At 41.7% G+C, this 14,564-nt stretch overlaps 1 protein-coding gene and 1 long non-coding RNA gene across 4 annotated transcripts in view; both read right to left on the bottom strand.

The window, feature by feature from the left end:
• The window catches only part of itsn1 (intersectin 1 (SH3 domain protein)), a 108,133-nt gene that overhangs the window by 27,653 nt on the left and 65,916 nt on the right, over positions 1-14,564 (bottom strand). For all 3 annotated transcript variants that reach the window (XM_034185693.1, XM_034185690.1, XM_034185691.1), the window contains 2 exons: positions 1,660-1,781; positions 1,471-1,577 (listed from right to left, as the gene is read on the bottom strand). In XM_034185693.1, coding sequence (XP_034041584.1) covers positions 1,471-1,577; positions 1,660-1,781 — 229 coding nt within the window. The remainder of the gene's footprint in view (positions 1-1,470; positions 1,578-1,659; positions 1,782-14,564) is intronic.
• LOC117523989 lies at positions 1,947-7,732 on the bottom strand. Its single transcript, XR_004564666.1, has 3 exons — positions 6,747-7,732; positions 6,422-6,423; positions 1,947-2,112 (listed from the first exon to the last, which is right to left on the bottom strand). It is a non-coding gene; the product is annotated as an uncharacterized LOC117523989 (long non-coding RNA).

Genomic DNA, 14,564 nt, shown 5'->3' with positions numbered 1-14,564 from the left:
TTTTTTTTAATTCTACACACAGCACCCCATAATGACAATGTGAAAAAAGCTCTTTTTTTCAAATTTATTAAAAATAATAATAATAAAAAAAACCCCACTAAGGAACCACATGTACGTAAGTATTCACAGCCTTTGCCATGTAGCTCAAAATTGAGCTCAGGTGCATCTTGAGCTCAATTTGCTGCTTTGAAGGTCCCAGTGAGCACAGTGGTCTCCATCATCCATAAATGGAAGAAGTTCAAATCCACCGGGACGCTTCCTAGAGCTGTCTGTCTGTCTAAACTGAGCAATCAGGGGCAAAGGGCCTTAGTGAGTGAGGTGGCCAAGAACCCGATGGTCACTCTGCCAGAGCTGTGGAGAGAGGAGAACCTTCCAGAAGTACAACCATCTCTGCAGCAATCCACCAATCAGGCCTGTATGGTTGAGTGGCCAGAAGGAAGCCACTCCTTAGTAAAAGGCACAAGCAGCCCACCTGGAGTTTGACAAAAGGCACCTGAAGGACTCTCAGACCATGAGAAACAAAATTCTCTGGTCTGATGACACAAAGATTGAGCTCTTTGGTGTGAATGTCAGGCATCGTGTTTGGAGGAAACCAGGCAGCATCCCTACAGTGAAGCATGGTGGTGGCAGCATCATGCTGTGGGGATGTTTTTCAGCAGCAGGAACTGGGAGACTAGTCAGGATGGACGAAAAGATGAATGCAGCAATGTACAGAGACATCCTGGATGAAAACCTGCTCCAGAGCGCTCTTGACCTCAGACTGGGGGGACGGTCCATGTTTCAGCAGGACAATGACCCTAAGCACACAGTCAAGATATCAAAGCAATGGCTTCAGGACAACTCTGTGAATGTCCTCGAGTGGTCCAGTCAGAGCCCAGACCTGAAACTGATTGATCTGATTAACATCTGTGGAGAGATCTGAAAATGTCTGTGCATCGACGCTCCCCATCCAACCTGATGGAGCTTGAGAGGTGATGCAAAGAGGAATGGACCAAACTGCCCAAAGATAGATGCATCAAGCTTGTGGCATCATATTCAAGAAGACTTGATGCTGTAATTGCTGCCAAAGGTGGATCAACAAAGTATTAAACAAAGGGTGTGAATACTTATGTACAGGTGATTTCTTAGTTTTTATTTTTAATAAATTTGCAAAAAACAAAACAAAAAAAAAAACAAACTTTTTCATGTTGTCATTATGGGGTGTTGCAAGGGGAAAAAAATGATTGACTCCATTTTGGACTAAAGTCTGTAACATAACAAAATGTGGAAAACTGAAACGTTGTGAATACTTTCCGGATGCGCCGTGGGTGATGATATCCTTCACTTTTTCTGAACGTTGGCCTTTTGTCCTTCAATTTTAGGCTCTCACAAGTTTTGATTGTAGTTTGCCAAATCAAAGCGAAATATGTTGTGTAATTTATTTGAAGGGTAGGTTTGTTTTTGGTTTTATGACTACAAATCCTTTTTTACTTGAGCAGCTTGATGTTGCACATGATGAGCTCCTTCCAGTTGACAAAGATCATGGCCACTTCCTTCTCCGTCAGCAGCTCACAGTCCAGCAGAGGTTTGTGGAAGATCTGAAACCAAAATCCCAGGTTAAGTGATTTATGTTCTCCCTCAAACATTGTGGTTTCCCGTGGCTTTGAGTCGCGTCTTCACCTCAGTGACAAGTTGCAGGTCGTTGACGTAGTTCTCCTCGGTGACGATGAGCTCGTGGATGTAGCCCTGTCGCTTCCTCTCCATGGGGCTCAGCATGTCCAGCAGATGAAGGTCAGCACACCCTGAAACACACATACATACACAAAGTGCACATCAAGACACAGCAATCAAACATGAAAATGGTTTAACGATGTCTACAGGAAGCCGTTAACCACGTGGTTATCCGACCTGGACAAAAACACAGCTTTAAGTTTCTAGAAGGTTTCATCTTCACCTCAAAAAACAAAACAAAAAACAAAACCCCTTTTCAGTTTTTTTCCTCTTGTGATTTTAATTCCGTGTCCAAGATGTCTTCTGAAGTTTGAGCTATAACACTGGACAAATGAACAAATGAAGAGAGGAACTAGAGACTAGCGAAGCTCTGAGGGACTGTTTCCAGTCTACTGAATGGAACTGCGGTATTGTATCACTTCTTGTTCCGGAGCACAGCGGTGTTTTTCTGTATCTGTTAGCTGTTTGATCTGCGCAGTTAGACTGATCTAGTTATCTAGATTACGATTTGTTTCCCAGTGTAATCTTTACGTGCCTTAACTAAAGCACTCCTTCTGCTGAATCACCTCTAAATTATTTACACATTATTCGCTTTGCGTGTTTTTAGGAATCCGCTAGCTTAGCGTAGCTACTAGCTCTTAGCCGATTTAGCATGGCGGCTTCTCCTGTCTCTCCCGCACTTTTCTGCTCTGGGTGTGAAATGTTTAGTTATTCCTCGGCCTCCTTTAGCAGTAATGGTACTTGTAATAAGTGTAGCTTATTCGTAGCTTTGGAGGCCAGGCTGGGCGAATTGGAGACTCGGCTCCGCACCGTGGAAAATTCTACAGCTAGCAAGGCCCCTGTAGTCGGTGCGGACCAAGGTAGCTTAGCCGCCGTTAGTTCCCCCCTGGCAGATCCCGAGCAGCCGGGAAAGCAGGCCGACTGGGTGACTGTGAGGAGGAAGCGTAGCCCTAAACAGAAGCCCCGTGTACACCGCCAACCCGTTCACATCTTTAACCGTTTTTCCCCACTCGACGATACACCCGCCGAGGATCAAACTCTGGTTATTGGCGACTCTGTTTTGAGAAATGTGAAGTTAGCGACACCAGCAACCATAGTCAATTGTCTTCCGGGGGCCAGAGCAGGCGACATTGAAGGAAATTTGAAACTGCTGGCTAAGGCTAAGCGTAAATTTGGTAAGATTGTAATTCACGTCGGCAGTAATGACACCCGGTTACGCCAATCGGAGGTCACTAAAATTAACATTGAATCGGTGTGTAACTTTGCAAAAACAATGTCGGACTCTGTAGTTTTCTCTGGGCCCCTCCCCAATCAGACCGGGAGTGACATGTTTAGCCGCATGTTCTCCTTGAATTGCTGGCTGTCTGAGTGGTGTCCAAAAAATGAGGTGGGCTTCATAGATAATTGGCAAAGCTTCTGGGGAAAACCTGGTCTTGTTAGGAGAGACGGCAGCCATCCCACTTTGGATGGAGCAGCTCTCATTTCTAGAAATCTGGCCAATTTTCTTAAATCCTCCAAACCGTGACTATCCAGGGTTGGGACCAGGAAGCAGAGTTGTAGTCTTACACACCTCTCTGCAGCTTCTCTCCCCCTGCCATCCCCTCATTACCCCATCCCCGTAGAGACGGTGCCTGCTCCCAGACTACCAATAACCAGCAAAAATCTATTTAAGCATAAAAATTCAAAAAGAAAAAATAATATAGCACCTTCAACTGCACCACAGACTAAAACAGTTAAATGTGGTCTATTAAACATTAGGTCTCTCTCTTCTAAGTCCCTGTTGGTAAATGATATAATAATTGATCAACATATTGATTTATTCTGCCTAACAGAAACCTGGTTACAGCAGGATGAATATGTTAGTTTAAATGAGTCAACACCCCCGAGTCACACTAACTGTCAGAATGCTCGTAGCACGGGCCGGGGTGGAGGATTAGCAGCAATCTTCCATTCCAGCTTATTAATTAATCCAAAACCCAGACAGAGCTTTAATTCATTTGAAAGCTTGTCTCTTAGTCTTGTCCATCCAAATTGGAAGTCCCAAAAACCAGTTTTATTTGTTATTATCTATCGTCCACCTGGTCGTTACTGTGAGTTTCTCTGTGAATTTTCAGACCTTTTGTCTGACTTAGTGCTTAGCTCAGATAAGATAATTATAGTGGGCGATTTTAACATCCACACAGATGCTGAGAATGACAGCCTCAACACTGCATTTAATCTATTATTAGACTCTATTGGCTTTGCTCAAAAAGTAAATGAGTCCACCCACCACTTTAATCATATCTTAGATCTTGTTCTGACTTATGGTATGGAAATAGAAGACTTAACAGTATTCCCTGATAACTCCCTTCTGTCTGATCATTTCTTAATAACATTTACATTTACTCTGATGGACTACCCAGCAGTGGGGAATAAGTTTCATTACACTAGAAGTCTTTCAGAAAGCGCTGTAACTAGGTTTAAGGATATGATTCCTTCTTTATGTTCTCTAATGCCATATACCAACACAGTGCAGAGTAGCTACCTAAACTCTGTAAGGGAGATAGAGTATCTCGTCAATAGTTTTACATCCTCATTGAAGACAACTTTGGATGCTGTAGCTCCTCTGAAAAAGAGAGCTTTAAATCAGAAGTGTCTGACTCCGTGGTATAACTCACAAACTCGTAGCTTAAAGCAGATAACCCGTAAGTTGGAGAGGAAATGGCGTCTCACTAATTTAGAAGATCTTCACTTAGCCTGGAAAAAGAGTCTGTTGCTCTATAAAAAAGCCCTTCGTAAAGCTAGGACATCTTTCTACTCATCACTAATTGAAGAAAATAAGAACAACCCCAGGTTTCTTTTCAGCACTGTAGCCAGGCTGACAAAGAGTCAGAGCTCTATTGAGCTGAGTATTCCATTAACTTTAACTAGTAATGACTTCATGACTTTCTTTGCTAACAAAATTTTAACTATTAGAGAAAAAATTACTCATAACCATCCCAAAGACGTATCGTTATCTTTGGCTGCTTTCAGTGATGCCGGTATTTGGTTAGACTCTTTCTCTCCGATTGTTCTGTCTGAGTTATTCTCATTAGTTACTTCATCCAAACCATCAACATGTTTATTAGACCCCATTCCTACCAGGCTGCTCAAGGAAGCCCTACCATTATTTAATGCTTCGATCTTAAATATGATCAATCTATCTTTGTTAGTTGGCTATGTACCACAGGCTTTTAAGGTGGCAGTAATTAAACCATTACTTAAAAAGCCATCACTTGACCCAGCTATCTTAGCTAATTATAGGCCAATCTCCAACCTTCCTTTTCTCTCAAAAATTCTTGAAAGGGTAGTTGTAAAACAGCTAACTGATCATCTGCAGAGGAATGGTCTATTTGAAGAGTTTCAGTCAGGTTTTAGAATTCATCATAGTACAGAAACAGCATTAGTGAAGGTTACAAATGATCTTCTTATGGCCTCGGACAGTGGACTCATCTCTGTGCTTGTTCTGTTAGATCTCAGTGCTGCTTTTGATACTGTTGACCATAAATTTTATTACAGAGATTAGAGCATGCCATAGGTATTAAAGGCACTGCGCTGCGGTGGTTTGAATCATATTTGTCTAATAGATTACAATTTGTTCATGTAAATGGGGAATCTTCTTCACAGACTAAAGTTAATTATGGAGTTCCACAAGGTTCTGTGCTAGGACCAATTTTATTCACTTTATACATGCTTCCCTTAGGCAGTATTATTAGACGGTATTGCTTAAATTTTCATTGTTACGCAGATGATACCCAGCTTTATCTATCCATGAAGCCAGAGGACACACACCAATTAGCTAAACTGCAGGATTGTCTTACAGACATAAAGACATGGATGACCTCTAATTTCCTGCTTTTAAACTCAGATAAAACTGAAGTTATTGTACTTGGCCCCACAAATCTTAGAAACATGGTGTCTAACCAGATCCTTACTCTGGATGGCATTACCCTGACCTCTAGTAATACTGTGAGAAATCTTGGAGTCATTTTTGATCAGGATATGTCATTCAAAGTGCATATTAAACAAATATGTAGGACTGCTTTTTTGCATTTACGCAATATCTCTAAAATCAGAAAGGTCTTGTCTCAGAGTGATGCTGAAAAACTAATTCATGCATTTATTTCCTCTAGGCTGGACTATTGTAATTCATTATTATCAGGTTGTCCTAAAAGTTCCCTAAAAAGCCTTCAGTTAATTCAAAATGCTGCAGCTAGAGTACTGACGGGGACTAGAAGGAGAGAGCATATCTCACCCATATTGGCCTCTCTTCATTGGCTTCCTGTTAATTCTAGAATAGAATTTAAAATTCTTCTTCTTACTTATAAGGTTTTGAATAATCAGGTCCCATCTTATCTTAGGGACCTCGTAGTACCATATTACCCCAATAGAGCGCTTCGCTCTCAGACTGCAGGCTTACTTGTAGTTCCTAGGGTTTGTAAGAGTAGAATGGGAGGCAGAGCCTTCAGCTTTCAGGCTCCTCTCCTGTGGAACCAGCTCCCAATTCAGATCAGGGAGACAGACACCCTCTCTACTTTTAAGATTAGGCTTAAAACTTTCCTTTTTGCTAAAGCTTATAGTTAGGGCTGGATCAGGTGACCCTGAACCATCCCTTAGTTATGCTGCTATAGACGTAGACTGCTGGGGGGTTCCCATGATGCACTGTTTCTTTTTCTTTTTGCTCTGTATGCACCACTCTGCATTTAATCATTAGTGATCGATCTCTGCTCCCCTCCACAGCATGTCTTTTTCCTGGTTCTCTCCCTCAGCCCCAACCAGTCCCAGCAGAAGACTGCCCCTCCCTGAGCCTGGTTCTGCTGGAGGTTTCTTCCTGTTAAAAGGGAGTTTTTCCTTCCCACTGTAGCCAAGTGCTTGCTCACAGGGGGTCGTTTTGACCGTTGGGGTTTTACATAATTATTGTATGGCCTTGCCTTACAATATAAAGCGCCTTGGGGCAACTGTTTGTTGTGATTTGGCGCTATATAAAAAAAATTGATTGATTGATTGATTGAACGCACTTCTAGTCACACAGGCTACTGATGACAACTTGGAGGGAAAGGTGGACTGTGTCACTGACTATATAAAATTCTGCACGGATGTTGTGGCCCCTGTCCAAACAGTGCGGTGTTTCCCAAACAAGTCCTGGATAACAAGCAGCATTAAACACCAACTAAATCTGAAAAAGGAGGCTTTTAAAAACAAGGGATGGGGACCATATCAGGGCTGTACAACATGACCTGGAGAAGAGCATGAAGCAAGCTGAAAGGGATTATAAAAGGAGGTTAGAGAGCAAACTGAAAAATAACAACATGAGGGAAGTGTGGACTGGTATGAGAGCCATTACTGGCTACAAAGCGAAGGAGAGTGGGCCACACGGGGACACCACTATGACCGAGGAGTTCAATCACTTTTACTGCAGGTTTGACTCTGCTGCTGTCGCCTCCTCCTCTACTCCACCCAGCAGCATCTCCACCTCTGCTGCTTGTCACCTGCTCTGCTCCACCCAGCAGCTTTGTGGGGGGACCGTACGGGGATTACTTCACTGTGGATGAGGTGAGGGCGGAGCTCCGAAAGGTGCCTCCTGGTAAATCAGCTGGGCCTGATGGCATAGCACAGAGGGTCCTGAAGGACTGTGCTGTAGAGCTGGCAGTGCCTCTGCAGGTGCTCTTCAACCGCAGCCTGCAGACGGGGCAGGTGTCGAGGCAGTGGAAGACCTCGTGCGTTGTGCCAGTGCCCAAGGTCGGGAGGCCGTCAGGGGTCAAAAACTACAAACCAGTGGCCCTGACGTCTGTAGTTATGAAGACCCTTGAGAGGCTCCTCCTTCAGCTTCTTGGGCCACAACTACAGCCTGCACAAGACCCTTTACAGTTTGCCTATTGAGCTCACATGGGTGTGGAGGATGCCATACTGTTCATGCTGCACAGGGCACTCTCCTTTCTTGACGGTTTGGGGTGGGATGTGCGGCTTATGTTCTTCAACTTCTCAAGCACATTTAACACCATCCATCCCTCTGTTCTGAGGGATAAGCTTGAGAAGTTGGGTGTGGAGCAGGTATTTAGCTCCTGGATCAACAGCTACTTTACAGAGAGGCCACAGTACGTCAGCCTTGGCCAGGGGCAGAGAAAGGAACAGACTGTAAATAAGCATGTTTTTTTTTCCTGATCACTTGTGTATGAGCCTGACCTATAATTTTGATAATTTGTTCCTCATTACTCATCTCTGATCCAGGCCTTTATTCCTGATCACTGACCTTTGTTTTTGATTGATGACCTATTATTATATTTGTTCCTGGTCACTGACGTTTGATCCTGACCTTTGTTTCTGATAGCTAATCTGTTGTATTTGATCCTGATCACTTAGCATTAAATCATAATTGCTGACTTTGATCCTGCTTACTGAGATTTGACCTGATTGCTAATCTTTGATCCTGATCATTAATTCTGATCACTCAGCTATGATTCTGACTTTGATCCCTAATCAGTGACCTTTGTTTCTGATTGCTGACCCTTCATTATATGTGTTCCTGATCACTTGCCTATGATCCTGAACTTGATTCCTAATTGCTGACTGATGATTTTGGTATTTTCTTTTTTTATTAGTTCTATTTTATCCTGACCTTTATTTCAGACTGCAAACCTTTTTCTGATTACTGACATATTTGCTCCTGATTACTCATCTTTGATCCTGACTTTTATTCCCGACTGTTGACTTTTATTCCTGATTGTTGATCTATTATTATATTTGTTCCTGATCACTGCTCTTTGATCCTGATCACTGTGGTTTCGATCCTGATCATTTTATTTTGGATAAATCAGCTGATACTGGCAGCCGGTCTGCTCTGTGTCAGCCTGATCATGTCAGATCTCAGAAGCTAAGCAGAGCAGGATCTGGTTAGTACTTGGATGGGAGACCTCTTCGGAACACCAGCAGCTGTGAGTGTTTCTCCGGGTAAAACTGGAGTTGCGTCAGGAAGGGCATCCGGCGTAAAACTTGTGCCAATTCCCAATGCGGATTGGGCTGTTTCCGCTGTGGCAACCCGAACAACAACCGGGAGCAGCCGAATGAACAACAACAGCTGACACTGCCATGTTTGGACACTCAAATTCAATTATGGCTAAATCAATCAATCAATCAATCAATCAATTTTTTTATATAGCGCCAAATCACAACAAACAGTTGCCCCAAGGCGCTTTATATTGTAAGGCAAGGCCATACAATAATTATGTAAAATAGATAATAGATAAATAATAATAATAATAATAATACTACAACCCCAATTGCAATGAAGTTGGGACGTTGTGTAAAATGTAAATAAAAACAGAATACAATGATTTGCAAATCCTCTTCAACCTATATTCAATTGAATACACCACAAAGACAAGATATTTAATGTTCAAACTGATAAAATTTATTGTTTTTGTGCAAATATTTGCTCATTTTGAAATGGATGCCTGCAACACATTTCAAAAAAGTTGGGACAGGGCAACAAAAGACTGGGAAAGTTGATGAATGCTCAAAGAACACCTGTTTGGAAACTGGTGAGTGTCATGATTGGGTATAAAAGGAGCATCCCCAAAAGGCTCAGCCATTCACAAGCAAAGATGGGGTGAGGATCACCACTTTGTGAACAACTGCTTGAAAAAAAAAAAAACAGTCCAACAGTTTAAGAACAATGTTTCTCAATGTTCAATTGCAAGGAATTTAGGGATTCCATCATCTACAGTCCATAATATAATCAGAAGATTCAGAGAATCTGGAGAACTTTCTACACTTAAGCGGCAAGGCTGAAAACCAACACTGAATGCCCATGACCTTCGATCCCTCAGGCGGCACTGCATTAAAAACCAACATCACTGCATAAAGGATCTTACCGCATGCGCTCAGGAACACTTCAGAAAACAATTGCCAGTTAACACAGTTCATCGCTACATTTACAAGTGCAAGTTAAAACTCGACCATGCTAAAGCGAAAGCCATACATCAACAACATCCAGAAACGCCGCCGCCTTCTCTGGGCCCGAGCTCATTTGAAATGGACAGATGTAAAGTGGAAAAGTGTGCTGTGGTCTGATGAGTCCACATTTCATATTGTTTTTGGAAATCATGGACGTTGTGTCCTCTGGACAAAAGAGGAAAAAGACCATCCAGATTGTTACTTACATTTTACACAACATCCCAACTTCAGTGGAAATGGGGTTGTAAAAAAAATTAAATGAAGGTCAGTGACATGTTGGACCGTAGCTGCATGTTGTTAATTCTGTGACAAATTTTTGAGATATCGTACATGAGGATGAACAAAAAGAGGAGGAATTGCTTGAACCCTTTCTGGCGGTTCTTGAGGACGCTGTGATGCTTCGGGTGTTTTGGGTTGTGCTAAAAAACACAGTAGTTTATTTACAGAATAACATGTTGAAAATGCCATTTTGCTTTCATTTTATGTTTTGTTTTCTGTTTGGACCTTGAAGTCGTCAACCTTTGTCAAGCTAAACGCTTGTTTAAAGTACACCTTGGTGGATGTAATACGAGTAAATAGCCCATTGTCGTCGTACCATTACCCTTTTCTGTGTGTTCAAAAATGTTTGAATATCATGTTTTAATGATTTTACTGTTTTATTTGTGTGCCATATCTAAAATATGTGAACTGCCTAGCAGCAACTATGAACAAATGTTAGCTATGTTGTCTGATTTTAGCACATCACAACTCATTTGCATCTTGATGAAACTATTCCAAAGACAAAGACTGAATTCTTTATAGGTGCATGACAACAAAAAGTTAATTGTAAATATTATTTTAAAGACCCAATTAAATACAACCAAGTTCTCTCATAAAAGAGAGACTACCACAAAAAAAAAAAAATAATTGGAGAAATCGCTGCACGTTTATATCACCAAAAAGTGACAAAGGATCCATTAAGTACAGCAGCTACTTCAACAAAAAGATATGGAATATCTCCACCTGGTGGACACTTACCATTAATGCAGGTACAATAGAATTTCTTCAAGGGGTTATTAATGTTGGTACAATAAATTGTACCAACATTATATATATATATATATATATATATATATATATATATACACACACACCATCAAAATATAAAAGTGGTCTTTTTTGTGAAATGTTATAATTTTGGGTATGGCTATATATCAGAGTTTCAATATTTCTCTTGGTCTCGGCTAGAAATTATCAGTGCATATATACTATAATGAGCTAGAGCGTAACACTTGCGACAACAGTTGGAGGTATCATCTTTAGTCTGCAGAAGCCAGAAACAAAGAAATTCTGTCCATTAGTTCCTGGTATTATTGAAAGAGTAGGAGATATAGCTAAGGTTTTGACACAAATAAATCAAGGACTTATTCTCAGCGTTACACTTGCGACAGTTTTACCTTTACAAAAATGTATTACTGTGTGTTAATATGAAGCACAAACGAACAGACAAAATACACGGTTATTTCTTTAACATTCAACTTTAAATGATAATGCTAAATATCATATCACACAAAATTGATTTAAAAAAGTGCTATTTTGGGGGTAAATTTTGTGCATATCTCTGGAACTGTGTGGAATTTTTCCATTAGATTTTCAGTGCCTGTCAAAGAGACTATAGGCAACTCACAGATGGTGCTAAATAAAATAATGGCTTGTATACTTTTATTTATATTTAATGTATTTGTACTGTATTGTAATTCATTATTATCAGGTTGTCCTAAAAGTTCCCTGAAAAGCCTTCAGTTAATTCAAAATGCTGCAGCTAGAGTACTGACGGGGACTAGAAGGAGAGAGCATATCTCACCCATATTGGCCTCTCTTCATCGGCTTCCTGTTAATTCTAGAATAGAATTTAAAATTCTTCTTCTTACTTATAAGGTTTTGAATAATCAGGTCCCATCTTATCTTAGGGACCTCGTAGTACCATATCACCCCAATAGAACGCTTCGCTCTCAGACTGCAGGCTTACTTGTAGTTCCTAGGGTTTGTAAGAGTAGAATGGGAGGCAGAGCCTTCAGCTTTCAGGCTCCTCTCCTGTGGAACCAGCTCCCAATTCAGATCAGGGAGACAGACACCCTCTCTACTTTTAAGATTAGGCTTAAAACTTTCCTTTTTGCTAAAGCTTATAGTTAGGGCTGGATCAGGTGACCCTGAACCATCCCTTAGTTATGCTGCTATAGACTTAGATTGCTGGGGGGTTCCCATGATGCACTGTTTCTTTCTCTTTTTGCTCTGTATGCACCACTCTGCATTTAATCATTAGTGATCGATCTCTGCTCCCCTCCACAGCATGTCTTTTTCCTGGTTCTCTCCCTCAGCCCCAACCAGTCCCAGCAGAAGACTGCCCCTCCCTGAGCCTGGTTCTGCTGGAGGTTTCTTCCTGTTAAAAGGGAGTTTTTCCTTCCCACTGTCGCCAAGTGCTTGCTCACAGGGGGTCGCTTTGACAGTTGGGGTTTTTCTGCAATATGAAGCGCCTTGGGGCAACTGTTTGTTGTGATTTGGCGCTATATAAATGAAATTGATTTGATTTGATTTTGATTTACTGTTTAATCTGTACATCAGTTTTTTATTGGATTCTTTACACCATTTATGAGTGAAATGCTATAAAACTGATTATTAAATCAATTTTTCTTTTGGAATATGCGATTCATCATGTCACCTGGAATGATGTAATTCATCCTCACTTAAATCATCAGATTCACTCTTCCATCAGAAAACATGCACCAATAAAACCTCGAGATCGTTTGACAAAACATGTCGTTTCTTTTTGCTTCCAGAGGATCCAGAGGAACTGAGCACCTGTTCCCATGAATTTGCTCATTCATGCTTTATTTCATTCACTCATTCATGCCTGCACCAACACCAGTCAGGTTACATTTGGCGTTTTTCATCAGAGTGGTATTTACATTCATGTTATCATTCTTTAGATATAATGCAGCTCATACAAAGCTTTACCTTTAGAATTTTAAAAGAAGCCAGATGAGACCAGAGCAAAGCTTCAGAGCAATTTGAATTTAGATCAAAGTGTGAAAAGACATTATTTTAAAAGTTTAAATTCTGTTCTTTGCTACATTAGAAATGTATTTTCCGTTAATGGAAGGACATGATCCAGGCTGGGTTTGGATCATTACCGTCCTGTGATGATATCAAGTGATGTCATTTTGTAATAACTGAACGTTGCAGTTAAAAACACATCACCTTTCCTGGGCGCCATCGGGTCCACATCATTCTGGCAAATAAAATCAAGTTGCTGAGACGTTCCTTGACTGGAATTCCACCAGTCAGGGTCGCGTCATGTCTGGGGGCACCACACTGCACAAATGTGGGCAACATTCGCCAACTATCCAGGCAGGTCCATCCCCACTTCCTGAAAGTCCACATCGATTTCAGACACGTGTCCACCTGACCTTGTCCAGTTGTGGAGGTAGATACCTGTGCACTTGATCATCTCCAGGAAAAAGCACCACATGGTTGTAGTGTCATAACTGAGTCTCTGATTACAGTGAGCATCAGTGGACAATGAACATAGATGGTTCTGTGGCATAGGAACCGAACTGCCGACTTGTAGGCCAGGGTTTGAATCCACTTTTGTGTGCTTGAAGATATGTGTTGATGACGTTGAACAAGAAATATCTGTACTGTCGCAGTACAGATATTTCTTGTTCAACTGTAATGGACTACCATCTGTCCACGGGGATTCACAGATTCTCATCCACGTCACACAATGTAAACCGGAGTTGAGCATAAGCCCGATAATGATTTATTCTTGCTATATCTGTTGACAAATTTCTGTAAATACCTCATGATGCCTCTGGATGTATCATCAGTGATGTCCCAGGAATTATTTGGGGCTTTGGGTCTTTCAACTTCCTATCTGCTTCCTATCAACACTCCCCCCAAGTAACCCCTATGGGGCTTTAAAAGGTTGTGTCCAGATGGGTCAAGACAGGTCCTTCACCTCCATGGGCCACCTCAAAGCACTTCATGCCACACCAGTGGTGTCGTAGACAGCTAAACTTTTGTCATTCGATGTTCAAAGTACTTAAAGTCCTCACCAGAGGTCATTCTAAAAAGCCCTCGACAAGGTATCAACTCGACTTCCAACCTCACTGTCTGCACTGGAAGTCCCTTGTACTTGGCAAGCTTCCTCCCAACAGTCTCCTCCAAGCATGCTTTTCAGGAGACTGGGAATTATATGAGCTCCAGCATGATCACTCTCCTGGCAGCATGGTAGGACATAGTAGCTAATGTGCTTGCTTCCAAATCAGAAGGTTCCCAGCTCAAGACCATCCATGCTTATTCTCTATGTAATGTGGAGTTGGGTCAAGTCCACATTACAAAAAAGTTGTGCAGATCAACATGAGGATCCATATTGGATCTGCTGTGGTGACCCCAAACATAAAGGGAGAAATCCAAAGAACATGGTAATGTACCTCTTGAGGTGAGACACACTGAGCATGTCAAGCAACTCAAGCTACTTTCCCAGATCCATTTGGATTTGCCAGACTTGCAGAGGCAGAGGTTCGTGGTGATGTTTGTGGATGTACATATCATTGCACAGATGATGAAGATGGCCTTCTTACTGCCTGTGCACTGATCAGTGCTCATCTACTCCAGCACTGATCATCACTACCACCATCTCTTCTCTTCTCTTGTGCTTGGAGTAGCAGGATGTCCGCCAGCCTTCCATGTTTTTAGCACAGCAGCTTTGCCACATGGTGAATTTGCTTGGCTGGTGGTACGTTTTGGTGAGAATCTGACAATGGAGGTTCAGGTTCCACCACATATCGCTGAGTAAGGGCTGATGCCAATATCTTTGCAGGAAACGACGGTCCAAGTCTTAA

Source organism: Thalassophryne amazonica, chromosome 13 (genome assembly GCF_902500255.1).
Source record: "Thalassophryne amazonica chromosome 13, fThaAma1.1, whole genome shotgun sequence".
In the NCBI taxonomy this organism is placed as follows: domain Eukaryota; kingdom Metazoa; phylum Chordata; class Actinopteri; order Batrachoidiformes; family Batrachoididae; genus Thalassophryne; species Thalassophryne amazonica.
This window is presented reverse-complemented; position numbering and strand designations above follow the sequence as displayed.